Source organism: Gymnodraco acuticeps, unplaced genomic scaffold (genome assembly GCF_902827175.1).
Source record: "Gymnodraco acuticeps unplaced genomic scaffold, fGymAcu1.1, whole genome shotgun sequence".
Lineage (NCBI taxonomy): Eukaryota > Metazoa > Chordata > Actinopteri > Perciformes > Bathydraconidae > Gymnodraco > Gymnodraco acuticeps.
The window spans coordinates 4,110,037-4,128,791 of record NW_022990501.1 but is presented as its reverse complement, the minus strand read 5'-3'; the positions used below and the strand labels follow the sequence as shown (position 1 = coordinate 4,128,791).

Below are 18,755 nucleotides of genomic sequence, written 5' to 3'. Positions count from 1 at the left end.
CACAGAATGAGAAAAATGGAAGAGAGTGAAAATTGAACCCAAGACTCAAATTAGTCCACTACATGTCAATCTTTAAAGACTGACAAACAGTGGGTGACAGTAAGGAGAAGTGAATGGAAGATGTCTAAATTGCATGGCAGCTCAGTCAGGGGCTTGATTATCAGTAACACCCCCTATTGTGATGATGCTGCAATTGAAGAGATCCAGTGACGATGTGCAGTGAAGAGTGAATAAAGTACTCTGTCTGGGGAAGCCATTACTAGTTTCACTTCGAGGACTTTCTCCAGAGTGTGATTTGTTCATACAGTAGTGCACAGAGTTTATCGTACTGCAGAGATGTGAATGAGTTTTAAATGCACATTCGTCTGGAACACATCCTATTTCTGAAGTGACTATTACCAGGTAATACAAATAAAAATGTCAATGTTAAAATAACTGCAATAAAATAAAAGCTGATTTTAGTATGTGTCTCTATCCTACCTCCGAGAGTCATCCCAGCCTCGAAACACTTCCTCAGCCGACAGGACGGACAGTTCTTCCTTCTGAGCTTATCAATGGTGCAGTCGTTTTTGCTGGCGCACAGGTATTTATGTTTGCCTACTTGGACAGAGAAAACAGAGGATGCTGGTAAATATTCTGTTGAAGGTTGAAATAAGTTGAAAGTTGAAATAAAATGCAACAGGTTGAAAACATCGGTGTTTGGGTTTTACCTTCTGCTGCTCTTTTGAAGAACACCTTGCAGCTTCCACAGGTGAGCGCACCGTAATGGCAGCCAGAGGCCTCGTCTGAACAGATGAGGCACGTCCTCTGTGGCGGGAAGAAGAACTCCATGGGGAACATGTGCTCTCTGCCAGGCTCAACCCTGCAGTCAAACATATGAAACATGACTTTAATAAACCATGAACACAACTACAAGACACTTGTGTGTGATAAACAACAACTTGCTCATCCTGTGTTTATGCCTGACATGTTGTACCCTGCAGTGTTTCTCAAAGTGTGGTCCGCGGACCACTGGTGGTCCGTGAGCGCACCCTAGTAGTCCGTGAGAATATTGGTAAAATTTAACATTTTAAATAAATAAATACATTTAAATGTTCCCGCACTCTCGCGGGAATATCTCCGCAATGGAGCGGGCATTATATAGCCCAGCGCCACACCTTCATCACACATTTGCGATTTGTAATCTGTTCTAGAAAAACGATGTGTTTTCTTTTAGATTTCAAGAAGCGTATAAAACAAACAATGGATGTCTTTTATGAACATTTATCCATGCTGGAAGTAGATTTAGATGTGTTAGGAGTTAGATAGAGATTATATATCTAATATATGGATCCAATGAAGCATTGCATGAAGTCTGTTGATGATCAGAGGCTGTTGTTGGGGCTGCATAAACATTTTTTTATTTTAGTTTTGTAGGCAGACCATGCAGGCCAGCCCGATGGTCACCAAGGTTCATGTTTTAATAGCAAATTTTACAAAAAAAAGCCCAGGCGAGCCTAACATGTGAAAAATTGGCTTTGACCTCAGAGAGTTAAACTTGGGCCTGCAACCATAGTTCTACTGTATTTTGTTTTGAAAATCCACAGCTGAGGTTTGTGTCGTACTACATGCGGTGTATTTTGCATTTCTCTCAGTAGCCAACGATCTGTGAGTCTGTTGGACATAAACTGCGTAATAAATGTAGTCTACATTTCATAAGAGGTGTAAAACCTGTGAGCATTTTAAATCGTATTTGAACAAAATGCTTATATAATCTGTAGTTGTATTTGTATTGTTGATTTAATGTGTGAACGAGGCGATATAGAGAAGGTTAAACTGTCATTATTAGGCTGTCATTTGTTATATACTGTTGGAGTGGTAAGCAGGCCTTTTGTTTTGGATATTTGGGGAGTTAGGTGGTCCTTGGTATGAAAAAGTTTGAGAAACACTGCCCTATGGTATAATATCCGTTTATAGAGTGGGATGATATTTAAGCAATCATACACGAGAGGCCGTTCTTTAACGTCATTATTGGTACGACAGTACTGCGGCAGGACCGAGGCGCTTGCGCCGAGGTCCGTACGCCTGTACTGGAGTACAGGCGTACTGCAAGCAGTTTCCTTTTCAGGCCAAGGGTATACCGTTTTTCTCAGACGCGGAGGGATACTGACTTGTTGTGAAAAGGCACGTTCTATTTGACCGTTCTTTGATCGTGGAATCAAACACGCCTATTGACCAATCAGAGAGCTTGCTCACACCTATGTGTTATAGAATATTAGTTATTACATGGCTTAGTTGAATACTCGATTCTGATTGGTCAATTCAGAACACGTGACACGTTGTTAATACCGAACAGACAGACTGCTGTCAAGGACTTATTGACCGTTGTTAAGGACGCTCACATCTTCAGAAAGAAGTCCGGTCGATTTAACTGTATACCGTTATACCTTCATGCCGATCTAGATCCCTCCGCTTCGCGTCGGGCTCCTGATCAGCCTGTCGGTGTTCTTTTCCCCATAATGACCACGTTGCTGCACATTATCCCTTACTTATTTTGTCGGTCAACCCAAAATTCCCTTGACAAAAATCCCAATCAGATTTTTTTTTCCATTGGATTTCTTATTATCCTAGAGAGTAAACTCTGTGGTATAAAACAGTTCATGACCCTCTCAGGTTTTGTTCAGCAAGATAATCTTCACAAATGATCAAATACTTTTTATGGTTTTTAGATCAAAAGGCTTTTGCCAGGAGTAAAAAGCGTCAGTTGGGTTGTAAATTTCACAACATGACGTCACCGCCGCTAAAATAAGTAAGGGATAATGTGCAGCAACGCGGTCATTATGGGGAATTCTATAACACATAGGTGTGAGCAAGCTCTCTGATTGGTCAATAGGCGTGTTTGATTCCACGATCAAAGAACGGTCAAATAGAACGTGCCTTTTCACAACAAGTCAGTATCCCTCCGCGTCTGAGAAAAACGGTATACCCTTGGCCTGAAAAGCAAACTGCTTGCAGTTGTCCAGTACAGGCGTACGGACCTCGGCGCAAGCGCCTCGGTCCTGCCGCAGTACTGTCGTACCAATAATGACGTTAAAGAACGGCCTCTCGTGTATGATTGCTTAAAAGAACACCGACAGGCTGATCAGGAGCCCGACGCGAAGCGGAGGGATCTAGATCGGCATGAAGGTGTTATTTTCCCCATAATGACCAAGTTGCTGCACATTATCCCGCTTATTACATGGCCACATTCTCAACAAAGTAACATTATGAATCCCAATATTAATTGAAATGCTTTTATGGATTTAGAAAATTATTTATTGATTTAAAAAAGAGTTGTATTGATTTAAATTGACATGCATCCGCTAAGAAAAATAGTCCGTTGTTACTGTTTGAACTAACGTAGCAACGGCAGGAAGTGCTTCGATAGCGTTTTTGAGGAGCTTTTTGATTACAGATTTGAAAACATCGCCGCTTGCTTTAAAAGTAGCACAATTCATTAAGTCAAACCTTGGAAAGTATCTAGATATCCCTGCCCTAATGCCAAAGGAACTGCACACTGAATATGTGTCGCCGTTTGATGTCTATGTCTGGACCGCTGCGTAAAAAGGAGGGTTTCTGCCCGTTACTTCTCCGCTGCTTTCTTGTCCCTCTTGTCTTTTTATTTTCTTCACTGGGGACTCATCAGCCACTAACCATTACTCCAAATTACTGTGCTCTCCAAATATATTAAAATTAATGTTAAAATCCTCCATGTTGCTATCACACGACAGCGGAAAACTAAAGACAATCAGACAGTTTGCTTGCTTTTCAAACTGTTACATTTGAAAAACAGTTAGAGAGTCTCTTGTCTTCAGTTTGAAAAGCCAACGGTAGGAACTGCTTGCGTTTTTGAGGAGCTTTTTGATTACAGATTTGAAAACATCGCTCCTTGCTTTAAAAGTAGCACAATTAATTATGTCAAACCTTGGAAAGTATCTAGATATCCCTGCCCTAATGCCAAAGTAACTGGCAACTGAATATGTGTCGCCGTTTGATGTCTATGTCTGGACCGCTGCGTAAAAAGGAGGGTTTATGCCCCGTTACTTCTGCGCTGTTTTTCATGTCCCAGTTCGAAACGGTATACAGTTAAATCGACCGGACTTCTTTCTGAAGATGTGAGCGTCCTTAACAACGGTCAATAAGTCCTTGACAGCGGTCTGTCTGTTCGGTATTAACAACGTGTCATGTGTTCTGAATTGACCAATCAGAATCGAGTATTCAACTAAGCCATGTAATAAGGGAGGAGAAGTGTTCTGTCACAGTATTTGATAGGATGAAGTTTACACCGCATTACCTCAGGGGAGGAGTGAAGTACTGCTTACACTGACATGCAATCTGTGCATTGCAGACAAACTTAAAGGGACCCTGTTTTGCACATTTTCAGGTTTTATAACGTTATTGTATTTGGTTTCTCTGCTGGGACATGTCTCCATGCTTTAATGTTCAAAAAGCTCTTTATTTTTCTCATACTGCCTGTGCTGCAGCACCTCTTTTCACCCTCTGTCTGAAACCAGAGCCCAGTCTGCTCTGATTGGTTAGCTGGCCGACTCTGTTTTGATCGGTCAACCGCTTAGAGATGTCCCGCCCATAAGCGTATCACATACAATGTGTTGGAGGGCTAGGCAATAGAAGCGCCAGTGATACATAGTGATGTCATTATGTTGCGGAAGTAAACAGAGGAGTCTAATGGAGGTGTTTCAGGCAGTGTGTGGGAGAGAAACTCCCTCTGGAGGGAAATTTGGGATTTTTGAATTTGCAGACCATTTACATGCACACCAACACACCACAGGAAAGGGAAAACCCCCAAAAGCATAATAGAGCCTCTTTAAGGTTGGTAGTTTTTAAAATGTTACTCGGCCAGAGTACCCACAGCCAATCAGCAAACATATTTTTGTGACTCCTGTGAAATATTGAACTCTTTTACAAAAAAAACGATTGCGTGTCAGTGGTTGTCCCAGAAAATATCTGTATTTTCATTAAGTGACTAAAAACACATAATAATACACTTGTAGGGTATTTACTTGTAGGGTATTTACTGCCATAAATCAAATGGTAAAACACAACATAAATAAGTCTTGTGTTAACCTAATAACTTATTCTAACCATCTAACCAAAAACCCATTCAGAAAACCCATTGACGTCAAGACGAGGGAACCAGATATGCACAAATACTGACTCCTTTTTTTGTTTTTGGACTAATTGCTGTAGCACTCTGGATAATGTATTTTCATTAGATAACCACTGTCAATGTTCCCCAGCTTGAATGTCAATTTAATTATTCATTTTGGTTAGGTATTTTATTTTTGTGTATTCTGTCTAGATTATCTACTAAAGCTAATAGCATGTTTTAGGAAAAAGCTCATGTCCATACAGTAATTACTTTTCATCAGAGGTGGGAAGTAACTAAGTGCATTTACTCAAGTACTTTACTAAAGTAACATTTTGAGAGATTTGTACTTTATTTGAGTATTTCCATTTTACACTACTTTGTCCTCCTACTCATAATTCAGAGGTTAATCGTGTACTTTTACTCCCCTACATGTATTTAATACCTTTAGTTACTTTACATATTCTGTTTAATGATGTGAAATATAATCAACACTTAAATCAGACTTTAGTTACACCTGAGTAAATTCAAAAGCTACCCTGCAGTATACACAGTCATTAAAGGTCCCATGACATGGCCATTTCTACTGATCATAATTCCATTGTTGAGGTCTACTAAAATTGATTTATATTGTGCAATTTTCCAAACTCACATTGGTTTCTCATACAGCATCTCTGTATAGTATGTGTATTCACTCTCTGTCCTAAATGGCTTGTTGGAGCTCCTACCCCCCCCCCCCCCTTCCCTCCCTGTGAGCCCACTGTGCTCTGATGAACCTACTTACCACTATGGTCTACCACCGTTACAGCGGAACATCAGTGATTATGTGTTACAATGGCGTTTGTTAGCAACCAGAAAATTACACCAGTAATGACAAACAGATGAGAATGCTGCGTGGGGTCTGGGTACCGTGTTGGCGGGACGTTGCGCGGCTCGCTGCTGCGAGGAGCGGACAGTGTGAGCTGGGTTCATTTCCCCCAGCGCATCACAGTTTTGCCGCTGAGAGAGTGTGTGTGTGTGTGTGTGAGGAGCTCCACGGATTGGTCCATTTTAGTTATGGGCACGTCACTGAACCCAGGAAGAAAACAATGGAGAAAGAGAAATCTCCAACGAGGCGTTCTGGGGCAGCATAGACAGGTCTTCTCTGTGTTAGAGTTTTACTCGCTACAGGGTGTACTTTGAGGGTTTGTGACTCTGCAGACCGTTTACATGCAGAAAGAGCTACATAACACACAAGGGGACGGGTAATAACCGGAAAAGCATGACATGGGACCTTTAAAACTAGCTGCACCTTTACCAGCTTTGATAACACTTTAATGATCAATAATTATAAAACATATCATATTATTCTGAAATGGACCAATCTGCACAATGACTACTTTTACTTTGGTACTTTAAGTATACTTTGATGATAATACTTTTGTACTTTTACTTGAGTAACATTTTGAATGCAGGACTTTTACTTGTAACAGAGTATTCCTAAACTTTGGTACTTCTACCCAAGTACAAGATCTGAGTACTTCTCCTACCTCTGCTTTTCATGTATTAAATACAAAATCTACCCCCAGAACCCTGTTGCTTAGTGATGGAAAGCGAAACAGAGTGTGGTTGTGAGAGGGGAAACATTTCAGCAGCAACACAGCAGCCAACAGGGTGTACGGGAGGATGGGGGGGAGCACATCTTCAGCCTTGAACACAGAGAGAATGGAAAAGGTTCAGACAGAACGTTCCCTCAGTGACGTGCCACTCAGATATCAATGTTCGCCGACATAGAGTCAAGGGGTGAAGCTCCACTGTGTCCCGCTGACGGAGAACATTAGGCCAAAACGATTTGGATAAATGAAGCAACTGATGTTACAAAATGAATAATTATTTTGCCTGGTTTAGCTCTTGCAGTTTCTGCCCCTACAGTATTATAAAACAATGGAGATCTGATTCAGACTAGAGAGTGTGTTGTGCGATCAGATGTGTTTGTGGTCTGGGATCCATCACCATAACAATTTAGAAGATCTGCATGTGAAGATCTGTTGGCAACATTGAGAGGCTTATGCCAGAATACGGTAGCAAAACATTTTTACTGACTTGAGTTATTTTTGATATAGCCTGATAGAATGGTTATGGTAAAATTCAGCAAAGTCAGCGTGGGAAGGGAAGGCCTAAAATACTTGAGTCCAGTCCAGAGGATGCAGTGTGCTATAGCACTACACAGACATGTCTTTTAGTGTTGATCAAAATTAAATGCATAATTTAATCAGGGGGTTTCATCAAAGGCAGGAAAAGTGTGAAAATTAATCTATACCAGCACTGTAATTACAGATGTACATGTGAGGATAAGCATGTGAAAAACAGAGAGAAACAGATACATGTTTTCTATTCTAGACTGAACCATTTTGTGTAAACTGTAAAAGTCAGTCAAATCTAATTTAATGGTATTTTATCAAAGCAGCAGAGTAGTGCTACCACTTCTGTGTGTTCTTCTATGCAACAGCATTATTTTAATTCACTTCATAATTATGAACCATATGGAGTGCAATAACTGCTTTACACCAAACCAGTCAAAATTGTATTAAATATTTCAGATCCGACATTTAAAGCCCAAAACAAAATGGGCAAAAAAGATAACAAGAAAAAGGGTTGGCAGTATAACAGTGTGTTTGAAATACTAAGAAACTTGAGACCATTTTGAGCTTTAATATCTGGTGGAAGTTAGAATCAGCATTTTGAAAATATGTTCTATTCTGTTACACTTTCAATTTTTCAAATAATGTTCTACCATTCAGTGGAAAGGTCCTTTAATGGTCAACGTTTATTTTTCAAAGATGGAATATTGACATTGATGCATAGTCTATTCATTATAAACTGTTGTCTGTATGATCAATGTAATGTTATTTTGCTGTACATTTAATTAAATATATCAGTATTGATGTTTGCTTTTCACCGTAAATAATCAAAAGAAAAGAATATCAGATTGACAGCATTTGCCAAAAAAGAAAATACATATTTGTTGGACAATGAAAGGGTTAAGAAGAAAATGTTTGAGGAAAATATTTCTCTGATTCAGATCTTCAGGCAGGGAGTTCAGAGCTGAGAGGCCTTTTTTTTACTGGCAAAATTATCTTTTAAATTGACAAACATCATGTGTGTAATTTGTGGCACAATTCAAAGGGGATCGAAAGATAATCTTTCTCTCTCCATTGACTTCAATACATCATTTTTCCGAAATAAGGTCCCATGGAGGTCCACCGGAAGGGGAGGGACTTCGCCACTCTATTCACCTGACTTCACACACAGAGGATAGGAGCGTACACACACCCCTTCTCACTCTGCTCTTTGCCCCTGTTAGTCTTCAAACTGGTTAAAAAGAAAATGAATCACTTCTGTCTGTTTGTGTAGCAGTTTTAATAAAGCACAGACCATCCAAATCAATCCTAAAAAAATTCTAAAAATAGTTTCAAAATTCCAGGAAATGAAATCTGTCCAAGACTGGAATCAATGATGTGGTGACAGACAGCTATGCGTCACTAAACTAAACGGCCATGTCATGAACTCAGCCAGCTGTGTGATATATTTACTTAACCCTCCTGTTGTGTTCGTTTCCCTCCCCCCCTTACTTTGGTGTTTGTGGTCAAATGTAACCGGTCCTGTTTTAACTGCTATTACATTAACACAAACAAACATTAATCATCACCACATTTCTTTTAACACCCTTTCAAACTGTACATATTGTATCAGACTACTGGTACACATGAAAAACTGCAGTATGCAAAAAAAACTGCAAATATTCTTCTAAAAAAGTCAGAGATATAAAATATTCTAGATTCAAGGCTTTATTGTCATATGAACAGCTACAGTGTGGATATGGCAATGAAAAACTTAAGTCCCAGGCTCCTCCAACAATGCAACATGAATATAGGACTTAAAACAGATAAAAACAATACAAAATATCCCCCGTCAGTGCTCAACTTTTATTTATTTTTGCATTTAACATACTGCTTTATTGATGCATTGATTTTGTTTATAAACGTTCCAATAAGGAGGCATTTGAAAACTGATTCAAACCATAAAAGAACATTTAACAGTTAATTAAGTTAGTTATTTACGATTTGCACATACTAACACTACATCACTGCATTTAAAATGTTAGAAAACTGCAATTACTTTGCACACTTGTATAATGTTAATATTGTTCTATGTTTATATTTGTCTTATTTTGTATTAATGTTTTTTTTAATATTATTTTTAAATCTCAGCTAAAAACTCACCTCTTTGCACTGGCTTTTAATACTAGTTGAACATTACATTTTTATATTTATATGTGTTTTTTTAAAATATATATATATATATGTTTCTAGTTATTGTGCTTTTTATCATGTTTTTAATTATTGTTTTATTATTGTACTCCCATTGTGTTATTTAATATTGTAGTTATTGCCTGTACAGCACTTTGGTCAACTGAAGGTTGTTTTAAATGTGCTATATAAATAAATAAAGATTGAGAAGATTGAGATTGATAATGTAATCTATCTATCGGAATAATCACATTAGAAAAATACCAAACTTGGAAACACATGTTTCTAACTGGACAGGAAATGTAAGGAGTTTTTATTCTGAAAAGTAAATGGACCTGTCAAACAGACGTAGCGGAGTAAAGAGTTTAATAATTTGCTGGTGAGGTGAGGTGGGGTATAAACTGAATACAATGAAAGTATAATACTGTAGGAAATTAGCTACATTCCACCGCTGCAAACATTTGTAAAACCCATTGTTGTCTTCCTCAGGTGGCACTATCTGTAGTAAAGTGTTCATGTTCAGCATGTTGAGATAAACTGCATATTCATCTACTGCACAGATTTTTTTCAAATATTATTAAGACGCACATAAGGCCTAACTCAGCAGCAGCTGCCACGACTCTCTTTCATCTGACTTAACGCCTTTAATCCCTAATTACCCCCACAGTATGTATACCAGCTCATCTCATCCTGCTTCAGGTCGGATTCTAAATTTTAACCCAGGCTTTTGTTTCTTTGTGTATTTATTATTTAAGTCATTTATTTGTATGCCTCGTACACACCCTGCATGACAAGTAGAAACAAGACGCAACAACTCCTTCATGGTGGAGGGGATATTTTTGGCAGATTGTTAATTTAACTTCGTAACAACAGCAGAGCATCAATTAAATAATTCAACTAAGTGTCCAAGTGTCCATGGGAAATAAGCTTAACAACTAATTATTAGGTATGTCTATGATACTGATGTGAGCGCTTTAGATAAAAACCGCAGCTAAATGAAATTGTTTATCTGTCTTAGAACTGAACTGATGGTAGCTATAAAAGTCCAAACAACTATATAATAAATCCACATGATGAGGACCGACTCCTCAAAAATACCTAGAAATAAACGGGCATGTGTCTATTGCCTCTAGGAAAACTAGGTCAAATGTGTGATAAGGGTCAGCTGCAGTACACTGTGTCTGGGGTACACATGGTCCTTTGTGGAACTCAGTCAACATATAATTGAGGGCATCATTTTCAAATAAATTGTCAAACCCAACAGTAAAACTCAAATGCTCTTTAAAACCGATTGTATAGCCAAACATGGCTTTAGGTCCATTCGGAGTGTATTCTGTGGAGGCTATCTGGTCTATTCATGAAATCACCCAATCAATTCAACAAACTCTTTCTCTTACAAGAAAACTACATTTATCATGGCAAGCAAAGCTGGAAGACAGAAAACACATTCCAGAGACATTTCTTTCATGGGAGCCATTTAGTTATTACAAATGATACTCACCAAACACTGAAAGGTATTTTATGTTTGATGAAGGCCAAACTAAATCATTGTTGAAAGTAACATTATAGATGTTATGTTTAACTGAAAGATATTATTACTTTATTGTTTTTTTAATACTGTTAAAATTGATTAAGCACATCGTTAAAATGGCTTTGAGAATAACTCAAACTAAAGGAACATCTAAGTGGAAAATGTATTTCATCCAGTAATCATATGAAAGAACTTCATTTAGTAATATACAACATTACAAAATATAATGTATTGGGGGCATATGCATCTAAACTGCAATGATTGGAACTAGCAAGACAACAAATATGTGTTTTCAAAATGCAGAACTTAGTTTGCAAGATATGTAATAAAAGCAACCTGATATCATAGATGTACATAATGTCATAAAATACCTCTGCTGTCAGTGCAGTAGAAAACATGATTCCCCCAGCCCCCCTGCTGTTACATTTGACATTTGGTTGTTAAATTAAACAAAAAGATTGAAGACCTTAAATATCTGTCAGGAAGAAATAAAATAAGAATGCACGAGGAGAGACTACATTATTTTAAATGTGTGCTACAGTTGGGTTAAGATGATGATAGAGTAAATATTATATTTTGTTATAATGTATGTATAGGGATTACTTAACAGGTGACACTCAAGATGCCCATGTCTGGGATCAGATTAAGGTCACACATACGGTTCACATTGGACACCTGTATGAATGAATTAAGATCAGAGTGCAATATGTTCTAGAAGTCAGAGAAACTCACCCGTCTCTGCTCCATTATAATAATGGCATAAAGTCCCACTTAATAAGAAAGACAATGTAGCCTAATATAAACCTATTGTTATCGTCTTTATTATGTTCATTGTTATAGCTCACCTGGTGTCATTGTAGGCGACATCCAGCCACTCACCGACTTCCGGCTTCATGTAGTTGGAGTTGGGATACGGCGGCCTCATCATCCCGCCCGGGTGCCACTGCTCCGGACGCACGGCGCTCCTCTCATGTGGATGACATATGAACGCGGTGTTGGCCCCTGTGCTGTAAGCGTTCATGCACGGCCTGGAGCCCCAACACTGCGAGTTGTACTTCTCATTAAAAGTGTGATTACTGTCCCACAGAGCTCGGCCAGCTTCACCGTCCTCACATTTCACTTTGACGCTGTATTGGTCCGGCTGATAACCACCGAACTTGTTCTCCATAGCTTCCCCGAAGTCTCTCTCCTCGTCGGGGGGCTTGTAGCCTCGGCACGGTCGCTCCTCGGCTGCGTGTCCGAAGTGTGGCAAGTTGTTTGGCGCAGTTGTGGCATAAGGACAAGAGGCTGCACTCGTCGTGTCCAGATGATCGATCTCCTCTGAAGTAATGCCATCAGCCTCGCACAGCGCGAAGTGTGGCTCCTCCGTAGATGTCCGAGTGGAGGCGATGTGTTGCAGGCGCGAGTCAGTCTCCGAACTTTTGAACATTTCCACCAGTTGCTTCTGGCCGTACAGAGAGTGCTGGTCATGGCGCGCGTACTCCGCCACTGCCCCCTGAGCTCCGGGACAGTTCAGAGGCAAGGATCCGAACAAATACTCTCCTCGCATTTGGTCATGGAGAGCAGCGTCCATGTCTCCTGTGTCAGCGGACTCTATGGCCAGTCCCAAAGAAACGGACACAGCTTTGCACAGCTCCCTAGCTGTTTCTGAGATTGTGGCGCAGGCAGAAGAGGAGCTGTCGCCCACACGGCTGTCTGCGTCTGACCGCTCCTCCCGAGGAGCAGCAGCTGTCTGACGGAACTGCTCCATGTCACAGGCTACTAGCGGATTAACGTGTCCGGAGCCGTACATGTTAGCGTCTGCATTGTCGACTTCTTCCAGGCTGCCCACACCGCTTCCTGTTGAGTTGTTGGTTAAATACACCAGACTTTCTTCAGTTTGTAGCGCCATGCTGGGTGCGCTCACTACCGCCCGTGTGTGTTCTCCCACCCCAAGTGATGTGCAAACTGTCCGTTAGTTTGGCTAATTTCCCTGAAAGTGTGTACTCTTCCAACAGACTGGACTTTGAACGACAAATGTCTCTGCAACTATCACCTTGTGAAAAACACGTTTTGGTGAAAGGTCTCAGGGGAGCTACAGGAGTCACTAACTCCTCCTGAAGTGAGATCCTCGGAGTCAGAGGCGCTCACAGGAGATTTGATAAGAGGCGAAGTCAGGAGAAGATGACTGGAGCCGACACTCTCCCCTCTGAAATAAAAGCAGGGCGTTGATTCATTTATTTGTCAAATGTTAGATTTTTAGATGCTTCAGCCAACGAGAGGTGTGCTTCCACGTTGATTATTTACGTGTTGGCTGTATGCTGCAACAAACTCACCAAACTACGGTGGCCCTGAGGGACCGACGCGCTAGAACCAATGATATTAGCACGCAGGCAAAATAAGCACATGATGAACACATTGACCTAAAGTATCTCAATCCGTTGCAATTGTACAAATAACAATTCAACTTTAAATGAAAAAGATAAATAGATCAATATAAACAAAAGCAAATGATGGGGTGAACATAAATAAAATAGCTTAGGGCCAAACAAGTAACCAAACATGTTAGGGTCCTTATAAAGTTTAACAAATGTTTATCTTGGAGACATGGTTTTAGTTATAAATTCTATACATTTATGAATGTGTATAGTACCCAGGAGTAAATTAAACTAATTAGACCTCACCTCACAGTGATACAGATTTAAACAACACCAAACAGAACCTTTAAAACAAGTGTTAAATTAAAAAAAACATTATTATTTTTAGAACTTCTTAAGTTATGACAGAGTGCATGCACACCCACACTCACACTGTATTTGGGCAATTATGTGATAGGTAAAGTGTATAATGCTTTAGGTTGTTCTTCTGCTGATGTACTGGATGTTAACGGACATGGTGAATCGATAAACCCAGAGCCGGCCCGACCCATTAAGCGACGTAAGCGGCCGCTTAGGGCCCCGCAGCCACTAAGGGCCCCCTAGCGAAAAATGGAAAAAAAAATGAAATGAAAAAAATATATATATCAGTACACCGTCGCTGTGATAAGTATGTTTAATTAATTTTGTTAATATGGCTAGATTGCCTACTCTCAAAGTCATGTATATTATTGAGTCAATAATATAATACATTAACCGTGCTTTACCTGAACCTCATCATGACACTAGAGAGGAGCCCTCTCTCAATGAGGACGGCAGGATTGTAATTTCCAGTGTTCAGTGAATGCAACAGAGGCAAGACACCAGACCAACCAGAGAGTTGAATGGAAATAAACATCTGTCTTATAGAGAACCGCAGTGACTCGTCCTAAAACCTGGAAGTAAACTTCTTCCGGTTCTTTTATAATTTTCTAATCATAAATCTAATCGATAGATTTATGATCGATAGATTTATGATTCGAAAATTATAAAAGATGGGTAGACATGTAGAGATTACCCAGCTGAACAAAACGTGATCTGTTTCTTAAATGTGTGTCAACCACAGACCTTATTTCAAGTTATTTTCCAAAATCCTATGGAGAAATTGCATTGCATTTTTGTCGAAGGAACCGGAAGAAGTTTACTTCCGGGTTTTAGGACGCGGTTTTAGGACGCGTTTTTAGGACACTACGGTTCTCTATTGGCTGACAGGTACCTATCCTGTGAGCTGTGACAATGTTTAAAATAAACTGTCAGTCGGACTCAGAGTTTTTGAAGATGGACATAATAAAAACATTTCTTAAAAAATACGACAATTCTCAAATGGTGGCTCACACAACAACCCCAGAGCCACCACTTGAGCCAGGTAAACAAGGTATGTAAATGTCAGTAAACTTCCAAGTTATGCGAACATGTAAGCAAAGCATACATTACAGCTACGTTGACGTTACTTTGAGGGGGTAAGCTAAACCATTAGCAAGTAGCTATAGCTAGCCAGAGATATTAAATAAACACTTGGTCATACTGTCACGATCTGTCTTTTTGGTTTCCTGTTTTAGTTTGAAAAGTGTTCAACCCCTGTCTTGTCTGTTGCTTCCTGTCTCTGTGTTCCCTCCTGCCTGATTACCCGATTGTGTTCACCTTGTGCCTCTGTGTTTTCTCCTCCCTCCTCACTTGTGTCTTATTTGTTTAATTAGTCCTGTGTGCATTTAGGTTCTGCTTTTTCTGCTAGTCTTGGTGAGATCCTTGACGTTGTTGACTGTGTTCACGGGGGAGAGAGTTCTGCTCTGTATGTTACTTGTAGCCTTGAAATAAAGGTATTTTCTGTTAAACCTGCATTTGGGTCCTGCCTGCTTCGCTCAACCCTGACAGAAGGATCTCACCAAGAATGGACCCAGCAGACAGCCTGTACAAGGTGACTTACAATTTAATGTGCTTACAAAATGACTGTCGATACGCCTCCAGTAGAGAAGAGAGGCAGTCTATCATCTCTACGGCACGCCAAGAAGTAACCTTGAGGTCCTGGTTAAGGGAGTTACTACCCGAGTGGGTGGAGGACTTTTTCGGTAGCCTGTTTCCCTGGCATGCTAGGCTAGCCCCTTGCCTGCCACAGTTCCCAACAAGGCTCCTTTCAAGGACCCTTTCGCTGGGTCTCGTCTGGCCTTTGGAGGACCTCTGAGCCTCCACAAGGCTTCAAGGCAGCATGGAAGGAAACGCATGGCCAGGATTCCAGCCCGTGCCCCAGTACCCATGGTCCCGGCCCCAGCAGCCATGGTCCCGGCCCCAGCAGCCATGGTCCCGGCCCCAGAAGCCATGGTTCCGGCTCCAGTTCCGGCCCCAGCAGCCATGGTTCAGGCCCCGGTTCCGGCCCCAGCAGCCATGGTCCCTTCTCAAGTCCCTTCTCTAGACCCTATTCTAGTCCCTTCTCTAGTCCCTACTCAAGTCCCTTCTCTATAGTCCCTACTCAAGTCCCTTCTCAAGTCCCTTCTCTAGTCCCTATTCTATTCCCTTCTCTAGTCCCTACTCAAGTCCCTACTCAAGTCCCTTCTCAAGTCTCCTCTCAAGTCCCTTTTCAAGTCCCTTCGACTCATGTCCCAACTCCATGTCCTGTCCCGACGGCTCCGGTTCCTGTCCGGCCGACACCAGTTCCTGTCCCACCAGGGGTCCTGCCATCTCCAGCTCCCAGTGCTCCCGATCCCTGGGCTCCTGCTCCGGCGATCCAGCTGACCCCGGTGGGGTCTCATCGCGGCCTACGCCGTCTCCCTGCCCATCCTCCGGAGCTCTCCCGGCACTGCCTTCCTGCCCGTCCTCCGGAGCTGTCCCGCCTCCGTCCTGCACGTCCTCCGGAGCAGTCCCGGCGCTTCCTTCCCGCCCGTCCTCCTGAGCTGTCCCGTCGCCGCCTTCTTGCCCGTCCTTGTGCCCGGCCCCCTGTGTTCCCCAGCTGCAGCCTTCGCCCTCGAGCCCGGCCCTCTGAGTTTCCCCACCGCGGACTTCACCGCCCTTTTGACTTGCCCCCGGGCCATCCGCCCGAGTCGCCCTTCTCGGCTTCTGCTTTGCCCCCAGGCCATCTGCCCGAGTCCCCCTTCTCGGCTTCTGCTTTGCCACCGGGCCATCCGCCCGAGTCCCCCTTCTCGGCTTCTGCTTGGCTGTCCGCCCTCCTCACCTGTGTCTTGTTTGTTTGATTAGTCCTGTGTGCATTTAGGTGTGCATTTAGGTTCTGCTTTTTCTGTTAGTCTTGGTGAGATCCTTGATGTTGTTGACTGTTCACGGGGGAGAGAGTTCTGCTCTGTATGTTACTTGTAGCCTTGAAATAAAGGTATTTTCTGTTAAACCTGCATTTGGGTCCTGCCTGCTTCGCTCAAACCTGACACATACAATCTAAATGTTATGTTTTTTGTCAGTCGATTAAAATATTGAATCGCATGATTGTCCATAGATAATCGCGATTAATCGCAAATTTTTTATCTGTTCTAAATGTACCTAGAGGTATATTTTACCTAGGTAAAAATCTTCCCGGGGGAGCATGCCCCGTTAGGTTCACGATGTTTTCATACTTATTTATACAATATGTGTGCTTATGCTAACATCATAAGACAAAAGTTGGTTCCGTGTTGTGTGTAGTGAGAACGCGCTCAAGTGAGGGGGGCCCCCAAGCCAAAGCTCGCTTAAGGCCCCCAAAAGTCTAGGGCCGGCCCTAGATAAACGCCCACACAAGTGCTGAATTTATCTTCATCTGAACCTAATCTCTCATCCCCCAAAGGCTAAATTGACCTAGTTCATTTATTGTTCGACTTTTACTGTTTGTGTTTATTTACCATCATAAAGAAGTGGAAATTGTCACCATGAAGTCCCTCTGTGGTTTGTAGACTACCTTTGAAGCTCTTTGGTTGACATCTTGTTTTTTGGAAGTGACCATATTTTGATGAGGGTGAAGCCAGGTAGCGTTAGCAAAACAAACCTTAAGTTACAAGCGTTAGCTAGCACTAGCTAGCTCACTTGGTTAGCAAGGCGCATCTGTAATTACAGTTCATCTGGATATCAATTGGGATGCTTATCTTGGCTGGCAAGAAAAAAAGGCTTGTTGTGATATAGGCCTTCGAATCAGATTACAAAAACTTCCCACTACTTCCTTTTAACTCCTAACAAGCCAGCTATGGTGGAAATCAATAATGCTATTGAGAGCTAACATATAAATAAAATAATACCACCACCAAAAAATGGATCACAGAGTAATTCAATCGATCAATTAATTGTTTCCGTCATGAAACAAGGTATAACTCCAATGCAACCCTGTCCCTACTTCCATTTGAGTATGATTCAGATACAGCGGACACCCAGAGGCTGCAGGCCCCAACCTGTGACTCGTAGCAGCCACACCCTCAATAATGCATCACTTAATCTATAATTAATTTTCAAAAGGTGAGTTGAAAAACTGTAATGCCACCTGGATTCTGTTTTTAAAGCATGTATAACTAAGGCTCCATGTTTTCTAAAGGTAGCCTACATATAGTTTATAAGAAAAAGGGCTTACCACTGACCCGGTGTGCGTTAACACACATCACAGTTTAAGGCATATTTATGCGCATGTACCTTTACATATGAACATCTGTTCTCCATTGCCCCAGCTCGTGCTCTGTCCTTGGTTCTGGGAATTCGTTTCAACATTTATCATGATTGTAGATCTGAGGGTTGTTTTTCTCATAAGGTTGAGAACTGATGTTAACTTTTCTTTAAGGATGGCCTTCACAGAGATTTTTATAGCTATCTTATGTGACCATTTCACAAATTGCCAGCTGGGAAAAGACAACTTGGTGTGGGAGGCAGCCTTCTGTCACTCTGACACCGCGGCCATTCCAGATTAGCTGTATCTACAAGAGCAGGGCCTCGGTGCTCGTGCTGTTTGTCTCTTAAAATATGCTGGCCTTTTCCACAGCTCTCCCCTCAAATGTCAAGGATTCTCATCACTGTTGGATCCCTTCAAATGGCTTGAAACAAGAAGACTACACGGGACGTAGCATTACACAGAATAAGTCAGAAAATGCACCTTTTAAATGTTCATTCAAAGTTTTAGAAAACTAACAATAAAGGAAGTCATAAAAGCTCCAAATCCGATGGAAGGAATTTAAGTATGTAGAGCAGTGGTCACCAACCTTTTTAAGCCCAAGATCACCGACCTCGGCCTAGGTGAAAGGCAAGATCTACCTATTGCAGAATTGAGTGAAAAAGACGGCCCAGACAGTGCTTCCAATTTGAGGCCTTTTATATAGGCTAATTGCATCTGAATTACTGTTACAATGAAGGCTCCATAATCAGCTCACGGCATATAGGCAGGGGTAAAGTGCTATTTTTTATGAGTGGGGGGCGGACTTCACCTCCTCTAGGTCGGTCCTCACCTCCTCTAGGTCGGTCCTCACCTC

General features: G+C 41.5%; 1 protein-coding gene across 1 annotated transcript in view; it reads right to left on the bottom strand.

The window, feature by feature from the left end:
• The window catches only part of LOC117552933 (androgen receptor-like), a 35,830-nt gene extending 22,644 nt beyond the window's left edge, over positions 1-13,186 (bottom strand). The window contains 3 exon segments of the mRNA XM_034226640.1: positions 481-600; positions 711-862; positions 11,791-13,186. Of these exon segments, the coding sequence (XP_034082531.1) occupies positions 481-600; positions 711-862; positions 11,791-12,836 (1,318 nt within the window). The 5' untranslated portion in view covers positions 12,837-13,186.
• Positions 13,187-18,755: the final 5,569 nt, after the last annotated feature.